This window comes from Vanacampus margaritifer, chromosome 1 (genome assembly GCF_051991255.1).
Source record: "Vanacampus margaritifer isolate UIUO_Vmar chromosome 1, RoL_Vmar_1.0, whole genome shotgun sequence".
NCBI classification, from domain to species: Eukaryota; Metazoa; Chordata; class Actinopteri; order Syngnathiformes; family Syngnathidae; genus Vanacampus; species Vanacampus margaritifer.
This window is the reverse complement of record NC_135432.1, coordinates 31022827-31036925: the sequence shown is the minus strand read 5'-3', so window position 1 is coordinate 31036925 and position 14099 is coordinate 31022827. Positions and strand designations below refer to the sequence as shown.

Below are 14099 nucleotides of genomic sequence, written 5' to 3'. Positions count from 1 at the left end.
AAATCATTGGCGAGTAGTCTGTGGCTGTACTGCTTTTGAAGAAGTGCTTCTTTGCTGTCCGCCGTGGGATGTAATAATTCCTCGTGAGTCTCTTTGTTGTCATTCATGCCATGTCATTTAACCCTGGAGAACCCAAGAACCCTTTTCTTCTTTGGAAAATTATGAATTATACAATAAATGACTGCTATAAGTTCACTGAACACCAAAATATATGTTTTTTCAATTTTAACCCTTTTTTGTTTAACTAGCTCAGAGTTGCTAATTTATCAAAATATATATATAAAACATACTCCTAGGCATTCTGCAACATGATATGAAATAGATTAACAAAAAAAACAACAATTTTACCATCTGATGGTTTGCTGAGAAGATGGTTTTGTTTGGATTGATTTCCAGCTCAACAAAACAGCATGTTGCCAGCCATCTTGTCACCACCACTCTGGCTCATGTAAGTGCAATATTCATCCACTAGATGGCCCCATGCAGGGGTCAGAAGTGGCACTCTGGACTTTTGAAAGTCAAAAAAAAAAGGTATTTGTTATTTGAGTAGCAGAATTTATAGGGGCCAAATTTGACCCTGTGTTTTCTCCAGCGTTAATGTCTATTTTACGCACGCGATTCGTCACGTGATTCGGTCCAAAATGGCCGATACTGTACTTAATGCAAAAATATTCATAAAAAGTTCTATAAAATCATAATCGCTACTTGCCAATTTTTTCAGGGAAGACTTGAAATGAACCATTTCACCGAATAACTGGTTAGTTCTTCATAAGTCTTGTATTCCTTTAAAGTTGGCTGCATTTGCGGGTAAATTGGTCGCAGTGTCGAGCCCTGTGTTACTAAGTGAGAAGTGAGAATGGCGTCACATGGTTGCGACGACGATCTCGGTGGGACCGCATTGTAGGGCGTCAGAAATGCGATGATACTCGACATTTCAAGACAGAGTTTAACCAAATGGCCAAGTTAACTTACTTAAGGATTATGTCCTTGATCGGGCCACAGTTTCCTCTGGAATCGAGAAAAATTAACTCCTTAGTACACCAATTTGCACACCCGTACACATGACAGCTAGGCATGTTGATATTGTTAGAAACTATTCAAAAAATTCTTAACAACTCCACGCTAAAAAACATATAGAAATCCTTCACAGCCACAGCCACACGTGTATCTGCCATAGTTTTGAGTCAATGCTGCAAGCGCAACCTTTGATGACGTGGGCTGGAAAGGGTAGTCCACTTAAAATGCCCCTTTGTACAGTAGCTGTCAAAAGTCTGTTAGTTCCAGAATTGGCCCTTGTTGATTACTAGCACTGTGGCACTCCATCATCGTGACGTCATCATTCACCATGTTGGATGTAGCAGCAAATGTAAAGGCTGCGCATTGTCGAGTTTGTTTGCAAGTCAAGAACATGTTAAAATGCAAGAAACTAGTGGGATTTTACAAGGGCAAATTAGACTGCGAAAGCGGAGACCGGTGCCTCGCAAAAATACACATTCTTAACTCTTTGACTGCCATGGACGTTAAAAGACGTCAAGTAAAAACCTACGGAGGGCCGCCAATGACGTTAAAAGACGTCATCCAATTTTTTTAATTTTTGTTTTTGAAACGGGTGGAGGAAAGCCTTGGCCAGCTGTGGTGAAAGTTTCAAGCAGATCTAGTTAGCCTAATGACTATTTTTGGCCCCTAGATGGCAGCAATGACTCTCTTTTGACAAGATTGGGTAGGCGTCAGTAGAAGACGTGAGGCGGAGCTAGAGGGGACAATGGCTGGGGAAGGGAAGAGAACATGGCGACCGGTTGCAAGCAGCTCACGCTCAAGCAGTTTTTTTCAAAGACGAAAAGCATCGACCAACGCTTAAGAGCACATTGATGACGACGATGATCATCATCGATGATGATGATGGTGACTCCGAGGTTGGAAGCATTGACGCGGCAGTAGAAGACGTGAGGCGGAGCTAGATGGCTGAGAAAGTGAACAATGGCGACCGGTTGCAAGCAGCTCACACTTAGGAATTTTTTTCAAAGACGAAAGGCATCGACCAACGCTAAAGAGCACATTGATGACGACGATGATCATCATCGATGATGACGCCGAAGTTGGAAGCGTTGACGCGGCGGCTATGACGACGTCATAAAGGTTCACCGGCTAGCGATGCTAACACCGGAAAACGCGGAGCACAACCGAGCACTTAGAGCACAGTAGTGGGTACAGTCTGCTACTTGCTATTCCCCGGAGAAAAAGGCCGTCAAGAAAGTGTAACGTCTGCACGCAAAAGGGACAATCGCAGTGAAACTACTCTGTTGTGCAAATCCTGCTCCCTCTCCTTGAACGCAGGGGAGTGTTACAAAAAGAAAAACTGTATTTGAAACATCCACATAATTGTAAATAGTACCACAGTTGCAGACATTTGTAAATAGTTTGCGAAATTGTTTTGTCAAATTGTTACACTGTTGAATGGAAATAAACGTATTTGGCAATCTAAAAACACTTTTTCATTGTTGGTGATAGTGTTTTACAGAAGTAAAGCACTATTTAGGTGTTTGTGGCATCATTCATGGACAAAAAGAAGTGTACAAACTTTTTTTTTCTGATGAAAGATGAGAGTTCAATCTTTCATTTGGTAGTATGTGTGTTTCCATAGTCCAAACACAACATTTTCTGTGGACCTTGAAAGATCAGTCAAAATGCTTAAATCGGCTGGCACTGACGACATCCCATTTCTGAAAACGTCTGGCAGTCAAAGAGTTAAACGAGTTACATCCTTACAAAAGTTACACAAGAGTTACACGAACCCACTGACTTCTTTGTGTGCGCCGGGCATAAGAGGTAAAAGAAACCTTCATACAGACATACATATATGTCACGATACACCTTGTAATAGTGTACTGTATAGAATCCCTTCATTTACCATGAGTGCATGTGTGTGTGGCACAACAAAAGGAGGGAAAGCATGAGGATTCTGAACTTTATTTTTTTTTAACATTTATAAAAATGTACGTAGCACACTTTCACAGAAAAAAGAAGGTTGTCGAAAGGTGATTTTATTTTATTTTAATCATCTTATAGCTGACAATCAAACCCTCGCTTTGGAATTCCTCGATCTTCCACCAGGCAGGAAATCTGTCCTTTGTCAAATTTGTTTCCCTTCTTGCTTGCGGGAGGCATGGCTGCACTCCCTCACACAGTAACTCTTATTTGAATACTTCGACCAGATAAATGTGACAATAAGTCAGAGAGAACAGCGCTGTAAACAACAACCCTGATACAACCAAGAGAGTGGAAACGCCACGATGATGTCGATAATGACGCACAGTGCAATACAATAGGCCCCACTGTATCTTGTTGACATTATATATATATATATATATATATATATATATATATATATATATATAATATTTTTTCATTTTATGATTTTCTCCAGTGTTTTCTCTGTGGAAGCCCTCTGCAGCAGGAGCTGCGGTGGGCCGTGGCCGTGGTCCTGTCCCAAGGGGTCTCCAATTGCTGTATGTGCAGGATCTTGCTGTGCTGCTGGATCGCAGGCTCTATGCTGATTGCCTGTAGCCTATGGTCCTGTCCTAATGCAGACGGCTCCTTGAGATGGTATATATCTAGAGCTGCCAAACGATTACATTTTTTAATCAGATGAATCACATCTTAGAATTTTATCACATGAACATATATTCTAAATGTCATACGCAAATATTTATTAAACGCTTTACTTTAATGCATGTAATTATGTTTATTGCTCAAACAACCTGTGCTACCTTAAACGTAGCCATTGATAGATATTATAACATTTTTAATTCTTCATTTCATATATTAACCATTGTTATACATTATTAACATTTTAATTCTTTATATTAACCTTGTCGAGATGTTTTGTGTCCTGTGCAGAGCAGATGGTGTTGATTTCGGTATAATCTGACCTTAAGCTGGGACATACTATTTAGTCTAAAAAAAATCCTTCTCAGCGCTTTGTGCGAAAACACATTTGGTCCTTGAGAACAGAATCTGTTTCGAGCACGCACTCCTGACTCTGTTTTCGCTACTGCTCATGGAAAAGTACCCAGAGAGTATGTTTTGTCTACAAATGAAAGAGAGGAGGTCTTTTAACTATAAGAAGCCATTGTACACGCGGAAGAGCTACATTCGACGCTCTGAATCCCACCTGTTTAAGTGATGAATTAGAGGCTGTTAAATGTCCAGAGATCTCTGTTAGATAAAATCATTTTTGCAAAGGTGCATTAAATCTGTCTTCAAATTTTACACGCAAAGAGGACAAATACTTTTAATCCTCTTTCACCATCCACTGTCACGCTAAAGGATAACCTATGGTCAAAATTAATAGTGTATCTCTCTCTCTCTCCCCCCACACCCCCCAGAGGACGTGAGATTGAGTTTTGTTCCTAAAGAAACAGCATGCGATCGGTAGAGTCAACCTCCCCACGCCGTCCTCGCGTCATTCACCAGACGCATTCAAGAGTTTTGATCATCCCTTTAGGAACGCTACAGAGACTTTCCTTGCTTTCTTTATAGTCGTTTCACATTGCTTGGCAGAGAGCCGCCGCCATTCTACGTCACTACGCACGGAATGCATTATGCAACGTAAATAACAATGGCAGCATATGTCCAAATAAAGTTTCTATAAAATGTATTAAACTGGAAACGATTTTTCAAAAATGAATCTCATAGTTATGTTAGTAACAACCAAATAAATAATAAAGAGCAAACTTGTCATGACAGTCGGTGTTCCTTTTAAGCCCTGCAACTTTGCAAGTGCAAAATTCCGCCTAACATGGGGACAAACTTTGTGGGTTGTCTTACTAAATCCATCCATTTATCCATTTTCTATACAACTTGTTCTAATTTGGATCCCAAGTGAACTGAAGCCTATCCCAGCTGACATTGGACGAGACGTAGGGTGCACACACTGCTGAAAACGTAACTTAAATGCAATAGAATTGGTTGCATTATACAAAGAAAATCTTCAGGACCTCGGTAAACTACATCATTATGACATCAGCCAAGCCCAGCAGAGTGAAACACTCAGTCCTTGTTTTTAATCAACAATGATGTCCCAGCACCAGTAGATTCTATTGTTCTTTCTTTCTGCTTCACACGTGTATGATGTGTTGTTTAATCTCGGCATAGTGTTTACTAGGGGTGTAAATTGCGTAGTACCCGGCAATTCAATCCATATCACGATGCATAGGTCAGGATTCGATTCATTGCCGATTAATCCCGATACAAATCTATAAATTGATTATTGTGATTTTTTTTTTTAACTCAAATTTTGAAAATACTCATCAGTAAACTTGTACATGTAGTGGAGGACGTGTCTCAGGGTGTAGAGACAGTCGTTCAGTAACCAGAAAGTCGGCTGTTTGATCCCCGCTCTCCCCAAGTCATGTGTTGTTGTGTCATTGGGCAAGGCACTTCACACACATTGCCTCCAGTGCTAATCACACTGGTGTATGGAAGGTGCGAATGTTTGGTGGTGGTCGGAGGGGCCGTAGGCGCACACTGGCAGCCACGCTTCTGTCAGCCTGCCCCAGGGCAGCTGTGGCTACTTAAGTAGTTTACCCCACCACGGTGTGAATGTGAGTGCATTAATAATGTATCCATTCCATTGTAAAGCTCCTTTGAGTGTCTAGAAATGCGATATATGAATCTGATGCATTATTATTATTATTATTATTATTATGTACACTGTTAGATTTGTATGAAAACGTATTTATTTATCTGAAACTTCAGGCTTATAACTGAACCACTGTATTTAACAAACATGTTGCAGTCTGTTTCATGTAATAAAATATGAAGGCTTAATGTTCCATTAATATAACATTCTTCCATGCTTAAAGTGTGAACCCTAACTAAGAACTGTGCACTGTAATATCGCGATATATTGCCGAATCGATTTTTTTTAATACCCCTAGTGTTTACAGAACAATGGCTGATTAGAGGGACTTAAATCCACTTCAGTGGGTCAAATGGGACTAAAACAAGACACGCAAGAAGGCTCAGTCTCCTATTACTTCAAAGAGATGAGCATTGCTCTCTATGGCAACCAAGAGCTAAGTAGAACAGAGAGGCACGACACTAGACAGATATTGACGTACTGTACATACACAGTTGCAAAGTCAAGTGTCTCTTTCCACAACTGTCTGCAGGAATTTTGAGGGGGAAAGTGTAAAACAAAATGTAGATGTTTTTGTTAAGGTATATAAGTCATTTTCAATCATTTTCAATACAGTGTGAGCATGGGATTTTAAATGAGCAAATTTGCACTGCTCAGAAGAACCCCAACCATGCATAAATCATCTCAACCAATTGGAAATTTTAATTATCCGCTCAGCTGTCACACACAAATAAAGCTGCCACCCAAAACTAATGCACAAGCTCAGGACAGGACAGCAAACAGGAATAAATGTTAAAAGCGTGTCAACTGTATGCAGTGTCATAGTGATCTGTAGCCCCTTCTGACTTTATGAATAACCCCCTTTAAAAAAGATAAGCATCTTTATTGCCTGACGTTCTGTTGAAGAACAATCCAATACAAGCGGGTCAGCGAGGCTGTCGAGAGCCTCGCCGCCACCCTCACCTAGCTTCTAATCACATCTGAATGAAGCCATCCATCCTGATTACAGAACAGCAGACCAATTAAACACCGCCTTGTTGTTATTCCTCTATCATTAACTACAGTGTGCATGAGAATAATCCGCCATTATCTGCCATGGCCTTGCCGCTCTCCCTACATGCACACTTCAATGAAACCTGTTCACAATGACTCTTTGGGGAGCAGGGTTTATTTATTTATGGTGCCTGTGCCAAGTTCAGTGGATTTTTCATTATTAATGATAATGAAAGCTAGGCATGTAGCGCACAAAATGTTAAACCAGGCGGTCTGACTTGTGTCACAATGTGGTGTATGAGAAGGGTGATGGATGTCATGACAACACAACAGGTCTGCTGTGTTCAGAAAACTGCTTGCCTGCTGCAGTCATTTCAGTTTTGAGCTTTGATGAAAGGCAACCAAAACAGAAAGGCAAGACGTATATTGAGAAATTCACATTGCAGTGATATGAAAATGTCACCAGTTCCACTTGAAACGGGTGCGAGTGTCTTTATTCAGAAATGGTGGCAGCACCAATGGTGGAAGCAGGCACACACAAACGTGTTTCACTGTCCATCGGGAGGCATGGAACATAGTGGAGTATGTAGTAGCACACATGCATCTCATGATGATGCATTTATGTGACCCTAGAAAAGTTCTCCTGTTTACATTTGAGTAAAACTTAATTGTGGTACAGTGGTGTTGAATTTGGGCATCATAAATTCAGACGCTAATTTCCTCCCATGAATCAAGGATCTGCTGTATGTAATAAAGTGAAAAAAATGCAAAGTAAAATGATGATTGGGCCTTGGAGACCAGAAAATAAAGGTCGTTTTTCCCTTCAGGTATCACTGTTTATTGATTGACCGCACATGCAACATGCCTTCGCCTCCAGTTCAGCAAAAAAAAAAAAAAAAAATGCATGAAAGGCAGGAGCATTGCAGGCAATCCCAGCACATTGATGTGACATGCATAATCCAGCATGTACCACCGTCCCTTAGCTATCTAGTGTTGCCAGACAGCACCCCACCCTGAGAGGCTAGCATTTGTGGTGACAGTCTCAAGACCAAGTGACCGAGTTATGCCTATTGACAGGAAAGCCATGTCTCTCCATGTGACCAGGGCAAGGTAGTCCCGATGTGACACTCTGAGCTTCTGGTGATGATGCCACTTGGCGCCCAAGTGGAAGCCGTACAGCCATGTCTGCAGGGGAAGCAATGACAGCAGCCCCAACGGGACCACAGCTGTCCTGGATGTCAGCTTGCCAAAGAGTTGTAGGAGTGTGATATACGGCAGCAATCTGTACTTCCACTGCAAGGAGGAGAAGAGCATCCTCCACCCTCTGGGTGCAAGGTCATCCCAATAAAGGTCATCCTCTGAGTGGGGTTCAGACGAGAAATGGAACCTGAGGCCAAACCAGGCCATATGGGCAAGGAGATTAGATAGAGATATATTGGATGACCTGGGTGCAAGAGCAGTTTACAAACATTGAGTGAAGACCCTTGGGGAGAGGGAGAGCCCGAAAGGGAGCATAAGGAACTGCCAGTGGCGACCTCTGTAAAATGGAGAAACTGCCTGTGCTGAGGTGCAATAGGGATGTGAAAGTAGGTGTACTTTAGATGAACGGATGTGAACCACTCACTTCGGGTGACCAGAAATTGGCCGCAGTTAGCATGTGGAATGGCAATTCCTTTAGTTGACGATCGAGTCCCCTCAGGTCCAATATCGGCCGGGGGGGCACTAGGACACAAATTGAATAGAAGCCCCTCGGGTGTACCTGAGGATCTAGGGCCTCGATTGCCAGAATGGCGGACAGCCCTTGGTCCTTGCCCCCTTTGCCAAGATCTTTGCCTTGCTGATGATGGTTGCTTGTATCCATGGGTCAATTTAGAGGCCAGTAAATTAGCTGCTGATGAAAAAAAAAACAAAACTGCTACCGGCCCCAAGGCCTCAATCTCTGGCCCTCAGCCCCTAGGCACCCTGGAGGGACGATGGGTAGGAGGTGCGAAGTCCACAGCGAGTCTCTGTTAAAGGTCGCTGGGGACCATAACGCCCCTTGACATGAACCTGTGGTAGAGCAAACAGGGGACAGTAGAGGGCCACTGGGTCTACTTAAGTAAAACTTAAGGCTTCCTATTTTCAAAAGTTCTAACCGTTCTCTCCAGTGCCACTCAGCTGAACTAAAAAAGCTCCCCAGTCCCAGTGGAACAGTTCCGAGACCCTCCATGAGATCTAGGAAAAAAGAGACTGTGCAAGACACACCAGGTGGTGAATATGGACCAGGAGGGACATATTTCATCTGAGTTTTCTAGTCATCACTAAAAGTTACAGTACTGTGCAAGCTACCCTCCTGTATGGATACAGAGAGAATGCACATAAATTGAGCCAAGTTCAGGGTTTACCTTTCATCGATGAGGAAATGAGTGTGTACTGCGGCTGCGTCTGGCGGTGGAGCTCGGGAGTTCCGAATACCCAGAGCGCATACTAGGGGTGCAATGGTTTTAGATTTTGGTGTACAATTATAGTCTGAGGGAAAAAAACGCGATTTTACGGTTTATTCTTGTAGACATAAGAAAAAAATCACATCAGCATTCTTTGAAAATGTTTATTTTTAACAACAATAAATAACTACAAATACTTTTATTTAGTTATTTTAAGTTGCTGCATTTTAAAACAAATACAGCAGATTAGACAGATGGCTCATAGGCTCTTAAAATAGGGCCTGGGCACTATGCATAACAAGTGGACCTTCAACTGACACTAAGGTTGAGGACAACACACAGCCAGCCGAAGAATCTCATCCGGGTGATGCAATGGATGGCTCAACGTCTGGCATCCGTTTTAGGTCAGCACCAACGTCAATACATGGTTGCCAGAGCTTGAAAGAAAAAGAGGGCCACCTGCGCCAGAAGAAGGAGCCGACTCACTCTGCTGAGGTATGTCAAACAGCAGACAGTGCGAACGATAGCTTGCATTGAGCTATCCACCACCTTGCTTGAGCCAAGGACAGGGATCCTGTTTCTAAAATCATGAATGCCTGAATATCCTCATCCTCTAGGAACTGATAAGCCAAAGCTGCCAGAGAGATGGCTTCATCTTCCCAAGCAAGGTCTGGCAAGGGCAAGCCTGCCACATCTGTAGAAGCGGTAGAAAGACCAACTTGCAAGAGGGGCTTGATCTCCGCCAACTCAGCGTGTATTGGCTTCACCACCGAGGCAAGCTGTTGCTCCGCAGTCGCCCTCTTCTTGCCACAGCGTTTTGAACGCCTTGGGTGAAAGAAACACCTGCCGCAGTCCAGCAACCCTCAGTGCCTGGGGCATGCCACTGTGGCCCATGCATGATTTCCATACAGACTCTCGCTAATGTGCTAAGGCCCAGGGCAACTTGGACAGCAGTTATGGCCATCATAACCACAAAGAGAGCACTTCAGTCAACACAACAACGGGAACCTTCCATTGTGAATGGCTCTACTGTTCACAATATGCGATGAGGGAACGGGAAGGCAGATGCCACCGTGACAGCAGACGCAAATTGCACATCTCTAGTGGCACGCGCACAACACAAGGACAATAAACGTAACGGTAACTAATTAATAAGTTCGCAATAAGTCAAGGGACGGAAGTGTGGATGCCACCAACAAAGTAGCTGCACAACAGCTGGCACACGCTCAACACAAGGCCATGGTCACTTAACGAGCTTGTTTAACCTGAGGGAGGATGTCAATGCTGCCCATAGTGAAAGCCAGTCAAGGGTTTTTTTATGTATTCTTTTTTTTTTTTAAATCAACAAGAAGAACAACTGTTAGAAATTGACAAACAGGCAGGGAAGGTTTATTTGTAGCACACGATTAATGCACAGGGCAAATCCAGAGTATATTACAGGTATAGTGGCTAAGATTGCAATAACTCTCTCGGGCTGCAGACAAAATAATGATTTTGTTGTACTACTGTTAGATACAATGATACAGCTTGCATGACGAGTTATGCTTTTGAGATGTCGCCTGACTAAACGTCCCCAAACACCCATACTCAAGAGGACAGAAAATCAATGATAATCGCCTACTGGATTTTCTTCACATTTTTAATGGGCAGAGTATCTAAGGAACTTACACGGCAAGGCAAAATGTTCACTAATACATACGGTAGAGACTCTTGACTTCAGTACTTTAAAGGCATTTGAAGCCTACCACATAAACGTCATATTTATTGGCATTACTAAATTCAGAGCAACAAAAAACTGCCATTGCGCTCCTAAAAACTGTTACAAATGCTGTACACCCTTAGTCAGAAGAGATTTATAATGTTCACAAAGCAGATAAAAAGTGGAATTTTAAATTCATAATTTGTTCAACACTTCCTCCACAGGTGGTGACACGGCCTAGTCGTATAATGGTCGTCTCCCAACCCAGAGGTTGTGAGTTCAATCCCTGACCCTTGCGACCATGTCAAAGTGTCCTAGAGCAAGATACTGAAACCCCAATTGCTGTTGATGCTGGTGGAAATTGTGTTTGGCTCGTAACTTTAGAGAGTCACCGGCCACGTTGACTGGTCATCAAAAAAGTTCATTTAGAGCCCTGCATACAACCATGCAACATGAGTTGCACAATGATAAACTCACCAGAGAGAAGAAGAAAAAAAATCACCCATTCACCCATCCTTCTTTTTATACCGAGTCAATGCTAGCTAACTAGGCAAGAGTCAGGGTGCTGGTCACGGGGACGCATCACAGGGCAACCATTCAAACTCACATCAGGATCTATTTAGAGTCATCAATTATTCACAACCATTGATTGCAAGATAGAGTTACATTGTGCTCTCGTAATTAATATAATATGTATATTGTTATTAAATTCAATTAAACTGAATACGTTACCTGACCATTCTGGATGCGTCACCGTCAGACCTGGAAAAATAAGAAACAAAAGATAGGTTGTATGCTTTTTGTTGAGCATGTGGAAATCAAGATGATACAGCAATGCAACTACAGGCATGCAGAATCATAAAATGCCTTACTTAACCGCATCATTTGAATTAGCAGCTTTACTACTAAAGCAGCCAGGTTTAGCCGACTAGTAGCACTATGGAGAAGGTCGATACAAGACAATGCTTCTTTAACGTGATGTTTTACAGACACATATGAAGACAAATGTAGCACTCACAGGGCAAAACTCATCGACACACATCAATGTCCAGTCTGCAAAAGCATTACATACAGCTAAATGGTTCCTATTGATGGTGACGCCCACATTGGCGCGCTTTGGCACATGCAGATAGATTCACACTGATAGTCACTGAGTTGGGGTGGGTGTGTTGTTCGGGGAACAACTATCCCAACTTCTCCCCCATTGTTAGTGGAAAAATTATATTGAATGTAGTGCTGTCAAAGTTAAAGCTTTAAGTAATTAATTAATCACAAATTGATTGCATTAATCATGTATTAACTCAGATTAATCACAATTAATTTTGAGTGCAGATGATCCTTTAGCTTGATAGCGGACTTAGGTTAACGGTAGCACAGGTTGTGTTTGAGCAATAAACATAACTACATGTATTAAAGTCGGTAAGGCATTTACTAAATGCCTGTGTATGACATTCAGATATTTGTTTATGTCAAAATATTTGGGTAATTTTTTTCCTCCATTTTAAATCATGCAAGTAATTAACTGATTAGAAAAAGAAAAGGATGAGCGTGTGCAGTGGATCAAAAAATGTTGGAGACATTCTCATAACATTAAATGTCGAAATTAACACATAACAGACGCTCTTCAAATTTGGCGGGCAAAAAATGTTGGGAAAAAAGCCTTTTTATCGAGAGAAGTGATTAATCAAAATTCTAAAATGTGATTAATCTGATTAAAAAATGTAATCATTTGACAGCTCTAACTGAATGTCAATTATACATGTATTTTCGCTATTAGTGGGCCAGCCCGGTCCCTAATCCCCACAAATAGTGGGGGTCGACAGCATGATGAAAAAAATTGATTGTTGTTTAACTGTAAATTGCCAGATGAGCTGTTTGTGTTAATTTGCATTTCAGGTACCAAACATCTAATTTGGCTTGGTTGTTGAGGTCCGTTTTTACCACAGGATCAAAATGCCAATCTCGCTCCATTTCTACCATTGGACGTCATCCTTATTGAGCCAATCATTTATGTTTAACTATTACAAAATGTAAAAATCGATTTTATTAAAAGAACACACCACTAATAACTGATTTTCAAGTTAGTGCAAATATCTCTGGCATCTTATTCCCTGAATTTTCTTTCTTTCTTTCAATCTAGGTGGTACTGCCATCACTTACTGCATCAATCCTGTTATCTTATTCTAAAGCACCAGGAAAAAATAAAACAAAACTAGAATGAAAATCATTCCTCATTACATTAAGGGGCGTGTATGAAAATAGAGGCTAATCAATGCTCGGCATTAAAAAGAATGCAAGAAGATTTTAACTGGAGATATTCCATGATAAGACTGCAGACAATGTACTGGATGTGTGCAAACATCGAGTGACCTGCTTCTTCTCCATGGCAACTGCTGGCAAGACTCACAGGCTTCAGCAGCAACATTTTACATGGACACTATTAACAGATGCGGTGGGACAAAGGCTACACCGCCAAACCAATTGTACCTCTGGCTTGCTGTGCATGAGGTAGATCAAAGATATCCAGAACCGTATTGTAATTAAGAAAAATGCACAATTTCCGGGGCAAAACATTTGAAACATAAGATGAGCTGGTATCCAGTGAACCTGATGATCCATGTAAGAAAATATACGGATAAGAAACATCAAGATATTCACTGTTAATGGTCTGCCTTGAATACCTTCAGATACTGGGGCTGCTCATTGATTTCTTTAACTTAATAAACTTCTACCATCCGTTAGCTGCAGATTTGTTTTTCTTTTGTCATTTTTCTTTGCTACTTCTGTATTTCTGCCTGCGTGAACCTCCTCTCGACCCAGAATTTAGTCGCAGCAAATGATCCGCTAGTGATTGTCTGTTCAGCAAATGTGAACAAAGATGTCCTAATTATTACATAAAGCGTACATCAGACTTTGGCGTTCTCATCGGAGCAAGCCCCATTACAAGTGTGCAGTTGGGCTGAGGCTGAAAACTAGAGCTGGGTCAATAGAACGCAATGAGATTCATTGACACACAAGCCAGAGTCCAGAGCCAATGCCAATTACTGAAACTATCGATTGCTGTGTATACAATGCATCACCGAAATGAAAGCCCGGACCAAACCATTCCTCACACATGTTTTGTACAATGATACATGTCCATAATTTGGAATGTTTTATGCTCAACAATGTTGAAATATTTCAAGAGGGAGTAGAACTCAAGCGACCTGGATGGCTCCACCACCCCGATGCAAACTACTGCCTCTCATTTTCCTGGTCACGCAAGGTGACGAGCTGAGCGGCATCACCCGTCATCATTTAACGTTCTTTCTGTCTGAGCCTCCACCCCCACATGGAAGTTGTA

General features: G+C 41.8%; 1 protein-coding gene across 3 annotated transcripts in view; it reads right to left on the bottom strand.

Annotated features, from left to right (window-relative positions):
• Window positions 1–14099, bottom strand: part of iqsec1b (IQ motif and Sec7 domain ArfGEF 1b) — a 122370-nt gene that overhangs the window by 91480 nt on the left and 16791 nt on the right. For all 3 annotated transcript variants that reach the window (XM_077547947.1, XM_077547955.1, XM_077547985.1), the window contains exon 2: window positions 11489–11518. In XM_077547947.1, coding sequence (XP_077404073.1) covers window positions 11489–11518 — 30 coding nt within the window. The remainder of the gene's footprint in view (window positions 1–11488; window positions 11519–14099) is intronic.